The following is a 14421-nucleotide window of genomic DNA, read 5'->3' as shown; positions in this document are numbered from 1 at the left end:
GAATTCATGTGTGATAATATGTGTATGCATCCTGGTGTGTATGAGCATGTGAGTGTGGCCTCATGGGGCGTTGGCGTGAGGACAAGAGGTGGGGTTTTGTAAAGCGCAGGTTCAGGTCACTTGTGCTTCACGAAGCAGCCGCTGTCAGTTTGGTGTTTTGGCTGAATGCGTGGCGACGCCGGGGACAGAAGCATGGCTGGGATCCGGACCCTGGTTGTGTGTTTGGGAGTTGTGTGTTCTGCTGTGCCTGGCTCGACTCAGGATTCATCCAGGTAAGAGACGTGGTTTGTTATTTTTTTTGAATACCTAAATCCATGTTTTCTGTCTTGGATCCAACATCAGTCAGTAAAAAGCCATTCCTCCTTGCTCTGCAAGGGTGTTGTTTCTGATCTCGGGTCCAGAGGTGTTGCATGCTGGGACACCCACTCCGCTGGCTGTCACCGTCCTTGCTGACTTCCCTGGCTGGGTGAAGGCAGAAGTGGCACATGGCAGCACCAAAGTAGCCCAAACAAAGGACTTCCAAGGAGGTGACAGTGCAATTGCATAGAGGTTTAGGCTTGATTTGCATAATTACTTTTTGGCTTTTAGAGGGCTAAAGCATCATTCTGCTTCTTAAGGTTTGACCAGAGTCCTCACACTCCCTCCTGTGAGTATGAATTTCTTTCTCTTTGTTTTTTCTTCTCTCAAAATTCTTTTTTTCCTCACAGATGAGAAAATATGTCCCATTAAGCCTGAAAGAGCATGTACATGTTTCTAAAAATGCTTCTACAATCACTCCAGATTCTTGGATTTATAACCAAAAATACCCTCCTAAACTTGACGGTGAGCGGCTACAGGGGGGACAGTCTCATTTTCACCAGCACCACCAGCGTCAGCTTCAGCCCCAGGAATGTCTCCACCTTCATTCAAACCGACAAATCACATTACCAACCAGGTGATACCGTCAGAGTCAGAATTGTGTCTGTTCAGTTGGATAACCGTCCATACAAAGGCAGGGTGGATATCTCTATACAGGTTGGTCTCTGTCATCTGAACAAAGCCAGCGGAGTTGAATAGATGTTCAGCTGCGCATTGTGTGATGGTGGGAAGATTGACTAACGTTCTATTGTCGCACACAGGATCCCAGTGGGAACGTTGTGGACAGGTGGGGGTCCACAGGGAATATGGGGATTGTGTTGCGGGAATTCAGTCTATCCCAGACGGCTCATCTCGGACAGTGGACAATCACAACAGCAGTGAATGTGAGGTTGAAATCTTCACCTTTGGGTAACATGCTGATGAATAGACTGAAGTGAAGGAGAAAAGCATCTCCTAACATTTTACCTCCCATCCTCTTTCCCCACAGGGTGTGACTGATGAGAGAGCATTCACTGTGGAGCATAACGGTAATAGATCAGTTCTTTGAAATGCTATTTCTTTGTCACGTCAGCAGCTCTAAAGGATGGCACTGTTGATTGGTCAGTTACCCAGTCCACTACTTTGGTCAAGACTGAAATATCCCAACAGCTATCGCTGGAGTGAGACCAGAAATACTTCAATTATATAATTCTACCTGTACTTTTCTTTGTTATCAATAAGTCATAACCAACAAATACCAAGACACACTTTGCAAAAATGAAAAAGCCTTGAATACATTGTCTTAATTAGCACCTAATCTACTGACACTTGCTCTGTCTAACTATGAATTGCCATGATTTGTACAGACAGTCATGGTTCCCAGAGGGTGAATCTGAAACTCTGGGGATCCCCTCACTTTTCCTCTAGCCACCATGAGGCTGACGTAGATTTATACTGAAATATCTCAACTACTGGACAAATTCCCCTGAAATCTGGTAGATTGGTATTTTTATATTCAAGGTCCCTAGAGGATAGCTTCTAAATACTGTGTGTACAGAAAACCCTTTTGTAAATACTTCAGTTTATGATCAAATACCTGCAAAACTAATGTCATTCCCATCACCCTCAGCAGTGCTTTGTGTTTATTGATAATTGGCAAATATTAGCATGCTGACACACTAAACCAACACAGTAAACGTGTCTTCAAGATTGTATGTTAGCGCTGTCACTGTGAGCATGTTAGCATGCTGATGTTAGCCTTCAACTCTGTAACTTCCATAAGTACAGCCTCACAGAGCTGCTAGCATGGCTGTAGTCTGTAGGTAAACTTAATAGCTGTATTACTGTGGAGCTCAGCTGGAGGACAACCAGCTGAAAAAAAGAAATTCCACCCTGATTTGAGAGCAGCCTGCATCATTTGAAGGGTGTGAAGCTCCATGTGAGGCGCCATGTGTCTCGCTAATGAGATATAATTGGCTATCGAGTTGTTGGGGCGATGACCTTTAAATCATCAGCCAACCCCCATCTATCACTGCTGCTCTGTTCCCTCTGAACTCGAAATCAAACCCATAGCGAGGAAGACAGTACCTGTCATTTCCATAATTTTACTGACCTTCTGTTGCAGAGCGTCCTCCTTTTGAAGTGCTGTTCAAGACGGCTTCACACATCCTTGTTGGAGATGACATGTCAGGATCAGTGAGAGCGCTGTGAGTTCAGTTAGCTCATGCAAAGCAATAAAATCACATTTGCACACATGTTAAGCAAGCATTACTTTGTTTTTTCCCTCTAGTTACCCCAGTGGACAACCTGTACAGGGAACACTCGATGTCTCAGTCACTCTGGCATCTGCAGCCTCTCCATTCATCCACACAGAAACCAAAGAGGTGAGGTTTTACGGTCCCTGTAGCTCATTTTTGAAAGAATGGACACTACAAGTGGGCTCCCTGTGCTTTTAGCCAGCGTTTATGGTTAAAGAGTCTGCATGCTAATTGGAATTGGCTCACGTTTGGCCATTGTTTTTCAGATTTACGGGTCAACTGGGTTTTTCTTCAGCAAAGATCTGCTTCAAGCCCTTCACACTTCATCAGGGCTCAGCAGTGATGGCCGATTACATGTTGCTGCCAGTGTTACTGATAGCTCCACAGGTGAGATATGTTTGGGAGCAATGTTGATTTAAACATGGTCTGCATCGCAGCTGCAGCCTCGCACAGTTCATTCACTCTGTTACATCCTCCCTTGTCACCCAAGGAGTTAAAGTGAACCAAACGAGTGAGGTCCAGCTTATGAAGAACACATTCCAGCTTGCGTTCCATGATTTTCCACCTGCACTAAAGCCATCTTTACACTTCTCTTCAAAAGTGAGCGAAATATTGCTATTATTCTGTTGATTTGACGTCTATCTCAAGCCATTATTTCCATGAGATAACTAACTTCTCTGCTTGTATATCCACAGCTAAGGATCTCTAGTTATGACAGAAAGCCCCTCAGCTCAGTGGATCTAATGTATTCTGCTGTGATTGAAGTCACTCAGAGAACATCCACGACGACTGCTGAGCCTACGACTCTGACACTTCCAGTGCCTGAGGACAGGAACATTCACATTCAGTTTAAATTACAGGATCAAGTAGAGATGCTTTTTATAAGGGTGAGTGATTTGATTTACAGTAGCTGGAATGTTGGTCCTCTGGGAAAAGCAGTTTCGCTGTATGTAAGAGGAGTAGTTTCAGTACTGTGGGATGAGACACATGTTCTCCATTAAGAAAATGATCCCAGGACCTGTAAACTTAAGTAAACATCTTAGTTTGTGTTACAGATTGTGACACAGATTTGACTGTGCGAGGTGAAAAACATCAGCACAAAGGCCACACAAAGACTGAGGATATCGTTCATGTGTCACCAGTCATCGTTTTAGTCCGCAGGCTCCTTTTTCTGTATCTTGTGTTTATATTCAGGCAACATTCCAATCCAGTGAGGAGACTCTGACAGTCTACAACAACTACTCCTCTCCTAGTGGCTCATATATTCAGATCTCCCCAGTCAACACCTTATCTGCACAGGTAACCCTAAACATGTTTTTTTTTTTTACCATTGTAGTACACTAGAAAATTAAGTCATTTATACAACCAAGACATAAGTCACAGAAAAGTTTTAACTTCCAGGTTGGATTGCCTCTTCAGCTGGACGTGGAGAGCACCTTTCAACCAGCTAATCTTCACTTTGTGGTATGTTTGCTCAACTATATTAAGTGCTGTTATGCCATCTGCAAATAACATAACTTGCCATTTTCTTTTCCGAAGAACCTTATGAAGAACCTCATAGAGCGCTATAATTGTAGTAAGTAAGTAAGTAATACGTGATTACGTGATTTATATAGCACCTTTCAGACGAGAATTGCAGCTCAAAGTGCTTTACGACAAAGAAACCCCAGGTAGTAAGTTCTATACGTAAAAAAGACTGAATTAATGCAAAGAAAATATGGAGAATAAGTCGAATTTATAATCCTTCTCAGGTTATTGGATCAAAAGAAAGTAAGATGTGATTAAAATGTGACTGCTTACATCAGGGTGAAAGTGAAAAGTGAAGGTTATTCCTCCAGAAAAAACATCAGTTTTCCATCACATCCCTTATATATCTGTCACTCTGTCCATCCATTTTATACTAGTTTTGACCTACTGTTATCAACCCAAGACACAATATCCTGCTGCCTTTAGGAATCACGTAACTTAAGAATATCTCTCCCAAACCATGTTCTCATGTTCACATGACCAGAACATGTGGGAGTGATGAGCATTTATGTGCCCTCACAACCTTCAAAACAGCTATTGAGTATGGACTTGATTATTTTTAATGTGAGGCCTAATAAAACACCAGATTCAAGCCTCTCAACCGAATTCACGCCATTTCCTGGCATTTGTAGATGTGTGTTGCGTTACCCAGATGCCCCTCAGATTTATCTACGCTTATCTCTGATTCCCATTTTTCTTTGACGCATAGAGGGCTATAATTTTCATGGATCCCCTGCTTTTTTTTATTTGCAACATCAGCACATCAGTCAGCCAGCAGTGTTTTCCATTGTTCAGAGATGATGTTTTCATTAGGTATCACAATGCTAAAATATGACCTCATATTGGGAGCCTCACTGCACTTATTACTTCTTTAAAGAAGCTTTCCATCGAGGTTTGTGGTCAAATCGAACAACAAATCCTTTCCATTTACTGTCGTCCCTCCAGGTGAGCTCTAGAGGTCAAGTGGTGGCTGCTGGGACAAAGACTTCCTCCTCTTTTTCTCTGATACCAACTCTCTCCTGGTCCCCTGAGGCCTGTGTCACTGTGTACTACATCCACGCTGACGGAGAGGTCACCAGTGACACAGCGCACATCCCCATCAACCGACACAATGAAGTACTTTGTTGTTTTTTCGGTCATATTATTCTCATTGGTGGCTGACTCTCCTGGACGTGCCTGTGATTGGGTGTGTGTTTGCTTTCCTCAGGTGTCCCTAAACTGGAGCAGTAACAGAGCCCAACCAGGTGAGAGGGTGTCGCTCACAGTGACTGCTCTTGAACCCAGCTCCCAGGTAGGGATCATGGTAATGGGGACACGTGGTGACCCTCCACATGCTGACCTCGACTCGAGAGTGGAGCAGGTATGAAAACCCTTTTGTTTTAGCCTGAAGCTTAAAAAGTTTGTCTTTAGACAAAAGAGTAAAATATCACTGAAACTTCTGTGAACCTCCTTCAGAAAGTCATTTCTCTTTTGTCCACCACAGTTTCATTTCAAAGCACCAGTCTTCCCAGTCTCCTTAATCTGCTAATTCTTCAGAGAAACTGCTTTTCCAGATATTCTATGGGTATTCAGTGTGTGACAGCTAAACCAGTTAGTCTGGCTGTAACCTATCTGTCTCCTTTTGTTAGGAGATGACTCTGCTGTTTCTAAGAGCTGGTAACTCTAGCGTGTTGAGTGCAGGACCTGAGGGTTATTAATGGATGCAAGATGGAGAACAAAGCTTTTCCACAGTGGGCTGTCTTAAGATGACCTTTCCTCATCTCCAAAGCTCTGGCGGCGTGCATTGTGTTTGGTAGAATAGATCATTTTAAAAAGCGAGACTTCCTTGAACATTTGCAGAGTTTGGACTGGTTTACATCTTACATCACCTGCCAAGACGTGACCTATATTTCACAGGCTGTCATACTGATGATGCTTGACCTGATAGTGGACCTCTCAGCACTGACTTTGATGCTGACTTGTATCTGAAAACACAGCTACCGTAACAGAATTACCATAGTTATCATCTTTTTCATGTCTTTCACACCACAGGAATGTAATATTAAGATGCTGACCAATGCCAGACTGCATAAGAAAGAGCAGCCTGATGGACCTGAAAATGGTATGATAGCAAAGATAACCTTTAATATAGCATCTGCTTTATATTTAGAGTACCTCTTGTGGCCATTGAGCATATCGGATTGGTCTCACAATTTCAGTACCGCTGGATTAAATCCTCATTCCTCAGATATTTGTACAGTCTGTGCTTCCTCTGATCTCTCTCTTCTTTGGGGTTTTCAGAGGATGATGTCCTAATGGTAGAGAGGTACTGGAGGCACTGGTTGTCTACCGCTGAATCTTTGCTGTGGTTAGACGCTAATGTTAGGTGAGTGCAAATGGGTGGGTGGTTCCAATGAATGATCAGTATCTCCAAATATACGAGCACAGTTCACTGCATACACATATTTAGGACAAAGCCTGGGTAATAAATTGAGTGTTAGTCTTTTGTCTGTTATTTCCGTCAGTGATAAAACATGGACAAGTGAGAAGATAACAGTGCCAGATGGCTTCACGTCTTTGAGAGCGGTTGCACTGGTGATGTCAGACAATCTGGGTTTGGGCTTCACCCCTGCACCACAAAAAGTAACTAAATATTCACAATCTCAAATTTGCGGTTTGTCTTTATCGCAAATCTTGTTTCTTTTTGCAAAGACGATGTTGTGCTGAAAAGAAGACAGAGGAACTGATTCAACCTCATGGTGGCACGAGGAAAAGTCAGGAGATCAAGTCATAAGGGTTCATCCTCTGGGAACCATGAAAACATTGTGCTACTCCAGCTGTTTCATGCACTGACATCCCCATCCCTGGACCCACACTGCTAGCATGGCTAAATAAGAAAAGTGTTCATTATAGTGTGAAAATGCTACACATCTCTTTTAAAGAAATGTAGCCTAATGGAAGTTACAGAACTAAAGAGCCCATATACATTAGTATATGAACAGTCATACTAAGGCTGTAAACTTGTAGGAGCCCTGTTCCCTTGCTTTGACGTATGCTGCTAACGACGTTAGCCAAAGCTGCGCTTGAATGAGTTAATGTCCTGTCATTCACAGTTGAGCGTGTCCAAAGATTTTTCCTTGTTTCTGGATGTCCCCTCACACCTCATCAGAGGAGAGGAGATTGTGCTGCAGGTGAACATCATCAACCATTCAGAGCACGACATAGAGGTATGAAGGACTGCATTTGTGGAATGTTCCGGATCAAATAGGTCTGGTAAATTATCTGACCTGTTGTATTACTTTTCTTTTTGGATACAAGAAACTCCCTCACTGGTGATTGATTGGTGTCTCCCCATAATAAAGGCCTATCACTGTCATTTATGGCACACAGACAGTGACTTCCTGTGTTTTCAAGGATTGTGCTCCCATGTGTTTCTCTCCACAGGTCATCCTTCTGATAGCGCAGAGTGAGGCCTTTGAGTTTGTTTTGGCAGACAACGGGGATGTCTCTGTGGTAAATGCCCAAAAACTGATCTTAGGGAGTCATGCGTCTGCTTCAGCGCTGTTCCCTATAAGGCTTGTGGCTCTGGGCATGGCGGAAATATCTGTGGACGCCGTATCTGCGGAGGCCTCAGACAGCCTTGTTTGGAGAGTGCTTGTGAAGGTGTGGTATGATGGAAACATTGGAAAATTACTCTGAATTTAGTGCGTTCAGTCTAACTTGGTGAAGCTGAGGATAGCGGGGTTGTGGCAAAGCGGCTGCTGGCTCCCATCCTTTTTTTCTGGCTATGCATGTCTTGGTAATAAAGTGTATTTAGACTTAAGGTTGCAGTGTGAAATTCATGGTGCTACGTGGCATATGGTTAATCCTATGATAACAGTGAATTACTTCCATGTTTCCGAAGCCTGAGGGAGTTGAACAGTCCTTCTCAGAGACTCTGTTCCTGGAGCTGGCACCAATGAAACACAACAATTCCAGATTCGTCTCCTTCTCCTTTCCACCAGATGTGGTACCGGGCAGCCAGAGGGCCCATGTGGCATTGGTTGGTACGTCTACCATTTGTCCTCCCTGTTGTGCCAGTGGCAGTTCCATCTGAGAGCTGTCCTTGTTTACTTCTAGTCAATTAGGCATGTGTAATACGTGCTCGCATTTTTCCTTTGTGTTCATGTGATGAGCTTGGGGTATATGAGCACCGAGCTCAGCGCCGTCCTGAAAACATTTAGTACTGAATGTTGAAAAATGGAAACGATGGACATCAAACAGGAGTGTTTATGGTGGGCAGATTCTGAACAGCTGTCAGGCTGTTTGGCTTGGCTCCATTCAGGTTGAGGGATGTTGGGCATTTGTCATGGTAGAAAGGCAAGCATCAGTATTTTCCTCAGTCGGAACCAAATTTGTGGTTTCTGCACTTTTTGTGGTAGTGAGCTTTATTACACATCAAGCAAATGTGCTGGATGGAGCCTGAATGTGATCGGTGTTTTACAGTTTCCCCTCCATCCTTCCATGCAGTAATTAAAATCACTGCTGTGACTTTTTAAGTGGCCATTTTGAAGGTATTTTCTTTTACGTGCGGGTCAGCAGTCAGCACGACAACCTGTGATATATTCACCCACGTTCAGCTGTGAGACGTGTGTGAGCAGCGAGTTCGCTATGTTTATTTATTAATCTAATAAATAAACCCACAGACTATCAACAAAGGAAATAGTCTTCATAAACTCTTTCTGTATCTTGTTAAACAAAAAAATACAAACATTCACCTTCTGAATTCAAGTCTCTGTCTTTCACTGAACTAAGACCAGTTTAATAAGTCACCGTAAAGCACAACCAAACTCAACAGAAACTAAATAAGACTCACCAAAACCATCAGTCATTAGTCAGACACTTCCTGTCCCTGTTAGTGGACATGTGGCGCAACAGTTAAATCCTTCCTCCTTCCCTGTATTGCTTTACACAGGTGATATCTTGGCTCCGTCCATCAGTAACCTGGATTCGCTGGTTCAGATGCCTCTTGGCTGTGGGGAGCAGAACATGATCCACTTTGCTCCGAGTATTTATGTTCTGCAGTACCTGGACCAGTCAGCCCAGGACAGCAAGGAGATCCGGAGCAGAGCTCAGGTCTACATGAAGGAAGGTCAGTCACTCACATACAGTGAATGTATACAGATTAATCTGGTCAGGGTTCTTTCCTGCTCTGGAGATGTAACAGGCCATCTTTTGAGCGCTGTGATCTATTTTCTGCTCTAAGGATATCGGAGACAACTGTCCTTCCAACGACCTGATGGTTCATTCAGTGCTTTTCTTGGCAGCAGCTCCACTGGTAGTACATGGTAGGTCCTATACTTTCTATCTTTTATGAGAGGACACCTCATGTTGATTCAGATAAAAAAATACTGTAGTTTCTCCGTCTCTAATGCCCCTTTTCCTTTCTCTGGTCCCAGGTTGACGGCCTTCGTGCTCAGGTGCTTCCTCCAGGCTCAGCCCTACATGCAGGTAGACCAGAGCGTCCTGACCAGGGCCATGATTTGGCTCTTGAAACAGCAGGGACCACAGGGCGAGTTCAGTGAGGTGGGCAGGTTGATCCACACAGAGATGCAGGGAGGACTGGATAATGGTCCAGTGGCACTCACTGCCTACGTGCTGATGGCACTGCTGGAGGACGACAGCTATGTGGTGAGCCAGGAGAGAAATCGTAGTCAGAGTATATCATATTTAACTGCTCTACACTGGATAAAGAATATGAGTAAAAGACGTCCAATGACCGTAATGATCTGTCTGTTTCCTCTGTGTGAAGGACATGTACTCAGGTAATGTGTCCCTGACCCAGAGGTACCTGGAGGACAAAGTGTCCAGCGGTGGGCTCAGTAACTACAGCCTGTGTCTGGTGGCCTATGCTTTGGCTCTGGCTAATAGCCCTGTGGCTGACGCTGCCCTGGCTGAGCTCAGCAGGAGGGCAGACTACAGAGGTAATTCAGCGTCTAATGTCAGTTGTGCTGCATGATAGATCTGTATGACCGATGACGTGGTTTGTCTAAAGATGGAGTCATGATGTGGAGCTCTTCAGCCGGCCTGGAGTCACACGGCTGGCAGCCACGCTCGGCGCAGATCGAGATGACCTCTTATGTGCTGCTGGCTCTTCGACAGCGTGGCAGCTTGGTGGAGGGCATCATGCTCATGAAATGGTTGAGCAGGCAGAGAAATCATCTGGGAGGCTTCGGGACGACACAGGTGACAGAAAGTGCTGTTGAACTGTGCAGCTGGAAGCACAATAAGACCTGTTTAAACACTATAAAATGGAGAGAATTGAGAGTTTTTAGCATCTTCATGTGGAAGATATTGAAACGTTGCATCATCGTCTGACATTTACAAGTGAAACCTGCCGCTCACTAGTGAAGTTTAGCTTGCTGATGAGTGTGTTGATTGAGTTCTGACCCACTGATGGAGTGGAGGCTGACTGGAGTTGTAAGGTTTTGGGGATTTTGTCTGATTTTCTCGTAGTGTCCTCGTATTAAAGTTGTCAACTGTGGTGATATATTGTAAAAATATCCCGAGTCTGCACCAAAGGATATGTGCCGTCATGTATTCCAGGTGCAGGTGTTTTGACCTTTTCTCTCTCTCTTCTTCCTCAGGACACTATAATTGGCCTCCAGGCCCTGGCTTACTACGCCGCCTTCAGTGGTGCCAATGCCATCAACCTCAGGCTCAAAATATCTGACCTGACATCTTCGTTTGAGTCAATATTTCACATCAACTCCACCACCTATGGGACGTATCAGAGCCAAGAGGTAAGAGAAGTGGGTCCGATCTGAAGCGCGTTGTCAATTTTCTGTATGATTTGATATATTAGATATTTAATTTGATGCTTTACTCTCTGTACTGTGTGGCGATGCTGCTGTCATCCTGGACTTTCTTTATTTTCCAACATTTACTTTCTATTTCTTAGATTAATGCTGACAAACATGTGGACCTACATATATACATGGAGGGAAGAGGATTTGCAATATTTCAGGTAAAGTCATACAGTGTTATTGTCCTCCTTTGTGCTGTACTGCTGTGCATTCATTGCATTCTGCTAAACTTCTCCATGTAACTCCAAACTTTCCCTCACAGTGCAGGAATGTTTGCATACCTGCAACATATTCAGCTCAACATAAAGAATAGCTTAACAACTGGAGCATGACCAGAATAAATTGAACACAGCAGCTGCGTTCGATGGCTTCACCCGGCACAATGTAGTGCACTGTAAAAGCTAAACCAAAGCAGCTAAATTCAAATGCGGCGTCATAATAGACTCCCAGTCATTAACATCCGGACCGCAGCTTGAGGTCCTGTCTACGTTCAGTGTGTCCAGATAGTATCACTCAGAGGAGGTGAAAGGTTAATCTTTCCACTGTGTTCAGCATTGCAACCTGTTGTCTTCGTCTCCAGACCACCGTCTGTTACATATCCTGTTTTTAACCTTCTGTGAGTCAGTGCTTTGATGTTGAAACATGTAAACAAATACAGAGATTCAGTCTTTTGTTCGTGTTTGCTTCTTGGAGCCGAGCGTTTTCTCAAGCCTCTCGCAGATACTGTTTTTGTGACCTTGAGGCATTTGCACTTAATCATCCATATCACAGACATCCAGCACAGTAAACTTTAGCTTTTAAGCTGAGCTTTAAATCCAAGTTATTACATTTTTAAGCATCTGCCTGAATCCTTCCAGCTGAATGTCTTTTACAACTTGGAGAGCAAAGCATTTTCACGGAACCTCCAGCACACCATGCACGAGGAGGCTTTCTCATTGGATGTGAACGTCACTGAGGATGAAGACCACAATCACATGCTGTTATCCATATGCACCAGGTACAGAGCAGCAGCACAGACAGACCTGTGTGTCAACCTAAAGTCATTTTTAGAGTAAAATACGTTTGTCATTCTGCAAAACAAGGGACTCAGTTCATATGACCTCTCTGTTTTTGTCCTGTTCAGATTAAAGGACAATCAGGTGGTACCTCATACAGGCATGGCTATACTGGATGTGGGCATGCTCAGTGGTTTCAGCCTCTCACCTGGAGCTACGCCAACAGATCTTATCAGGAAGGTGGAGGTACAGCCTGAGAAAGTCAGCCTCTACCTCGATTCAGTAAGTGTTTCATCATGTTAGCATTTCATGGTCAGGCATGAAAGACTAGAATGCATGAAAATACAGAAGACAGAATCTGTTTTTTAGCCTGTTTTTATTCAGTCAAATGATCGTTTATGGGTTTTTCTCCCATAAATTTTATTTCCCAACATGATAATTTAAGGGATGTTTCAAAGCTTTCGCTTCACTGCCAAGAATATCATTCTGGTGAGGGATTACTAAACACTTCTATTTTATATCATCTTTATTTCTTTATTGCATGAAAGCAGTTTATGCTGAGTCTCAACATTATCAGAAGTAGAGGTCAAAACCCATCATGATGCAATTTGTGTGTCATTTCTGAATACAAACTCCTCCTCGGTACATTAAAAGTGCCATATTTCCTGAAAAAAGACTGAGAACATGACCTTTGTGTTCACAGTAGTAGCTACTGCAAGGGCCTGCAAACAGCCACAGTTTAAAAGATGTAACAGAGAGCCTAAAACACTGTAGATATCCAAGCTGTGGTTGTTAGTTAGCTCGCTGCTAGCATTTAAGCTCATAAATGTCATGGTTATGAATGAGAAAATAAGTTATTACCATTACATACAGCACAGTATAGTAGATATTGATGCCCAGTGAACACTTGCTAGTATTATGCAGTGACAGTGGAGGCTTTAACAAAGGTTTCCTACCTTTGTTAAAGGTTTTCAGCTAAACAGGGGTTCCCCTTGTTCTGTGGTATGAATTAGACTCACATATTTACAGTATGTAAGACAATATTTGCTTCTGTGAGGAGGCTGAAGGAGATGTGTTTGCGTTTCTCACTGACTTCTCTCCTCCCACCTCTAGCTCCTTGAATTCATAGAAAAAGATGTCAGGTATATTGTGTTTTACTGAATGCAATCATTCACTTTTCTGGTCCCACTTGCAGCTTAACAAGTCAGAGGTCTGCATTGGACTTCCAGTCAACAGAGATTACAAAGTGGCCCACGTACAGGATGCTGTGCTGCAGGTCTCAGACTACTATGAACCTAGTGAGTACAGTTTCAAACAGTCAGCTAACTGCTGTAATTTCCTTGTACAAAACGCATGTATGCGAAATGTTTTTTAAAGCACAAGCCTGAAAGTGAAATCCAGTGTGCTGTTCTAACGATGCCATTTAAGTCTGCTTTGTCTTGTGATGGACTGAATGAACGGTAATGCACTGAGGATCACTCTCCCTGTCTCACAGCGAGAAAAGCGATGAGAGGATACAACTCACATGTTCTTCACAACCTGAACTCCTGCTTCTTCTGTGGTGAGGACTGCGATCGCTGTCGTCCAGGGATCACGCTGACGGTGTCCTCCCAGCTGTCATCCCGCTCAGTAAGCAGCACCACCTACAGCTTGATATTCCTGTTTCTGGGAGTCACTGCTTTTTTTATTGAAGTCTAACTACCCTGAACCAATTGATACACTTTGGATGCAGTTTTAAATGTTTTTTATTATACGTTACACTACTTTAATGATTTCTTGACAAATGATTGTAATGTTTAGAGGCCTGTTTGCATGCTGCTCTTTTGCTCAGTGCGCGGGCCATCTCCTGTTTACGATGTGTTATGTTTTATGAACAGAATGTGAATGACAAATGACTTTGTCTTCGGAAACCTCTTTGTTAAATTTCATTTGTGTACTCGCCATATTTGTTTGGATTTGATAGACTAGAAAACAAATAAAATCATTTTCCTTATTTGGTTCATAAAACCTGCCATTCTCCACACGATTCCACATGACTGCAAAAGAAAGTTGGATCAAGAGCTCATGTGCAAACTGAACAAATGAAAATGACTTATTTCTCAGCTCCACGTGTGTCCTGTTGTCCCCGTTGTGGCAGAAAATGCAGACGTGAAGCTGTCTGAGCTAAAATAACATCAGCTCTACTGTACTCTTCAACAAATGACTGACTTTTGGGCTTGATATGTTCTTATTCATGTTGCTATATAACAATCCTGTTTGTGTGAAGCAGACCTCGCTGAGTTAGAGTGTAAATATGGCACCCAGGAGGAAGATGCCCTGTAAGATCATTTGGGGTGAGATAAAGTCTGCCTTTCCCTTCTGCCACATCATGAAACTCTGAGCTGAAGGAATGCAGACTGACCTGCAGTAGCATGCAGACAAAAGGTTTGGGATTGTTGACGCATCATGAAATATGAGTTATTTCGAAGATTTCAGCCCCAT

At 43.4% G+C, this 14421-nt stretch overlaps 1 protein-coding gene across 1 annotated transcript; it reads left to right on the top strand.

The window, feature by feature from the left end:
• The first annotated feature begins 192 nt into the window (after positions 1–192).
• LOC143331927 (CD109 antigen-like) lies at positions 193–13638 on the top strand. The gene is made up of 32 exons (XM_076749091.1): positions 193–272; positions 376–527; positions 618–646; positions 781–1014; positions 1119–1241; positions 1346–1385; positions 2462–2543; positions 2627–2720; positions 2861–2981; positions 3085–3194; positions 3290–3481; positions 3789–3893; positions 3996–4058; positions 5067–5237; positions 5329–5481; positions 6153–6222; positions 6402–6486; positions 6626–6743; positions 7214–7327; positions 7545–7763; positions 8005–8146; positions 9055–9231; positions 9346–9427; positions 9539–9770; positions 9892–10063; positions 10135–10325; positions 10727–10882; positions 11041–11106; positions 11803–11942; positions 12069–12222; positions 13136–13238; positions 13436–13638. The coding sequence occupies exons 1-32, from the start codon at positions 193–195 to the stop codon at positions 13636–13638; spliced, it is 4173 nt and encodes a 1390-aa protein (XP_076605206.1).
• Positions 13639–14421: the final 783 nt, after the last annotated feature.

Source organism: Chaetodon auriga, chromosome 14, assembly GCF_051107435.1.
Source record: "Chaetodon auriga isolate fChaAug3 chromosome 14, fChaAug3.hap1, whole genome shotgun sequence".
In the NCBI taxonomy this organism is placed as follows: Eukaryota; Metazoa; Chordata; class Actinopteri; order Chaetodontiformes; family Chaetodontidae; genus Chaetodon; species Chaetodon auriga.
The sequence above is the reverse complement of the archived record's forward strand: the minus strand, read 5'-3'. Positions and strand labels throughout refer to the sequence as shown.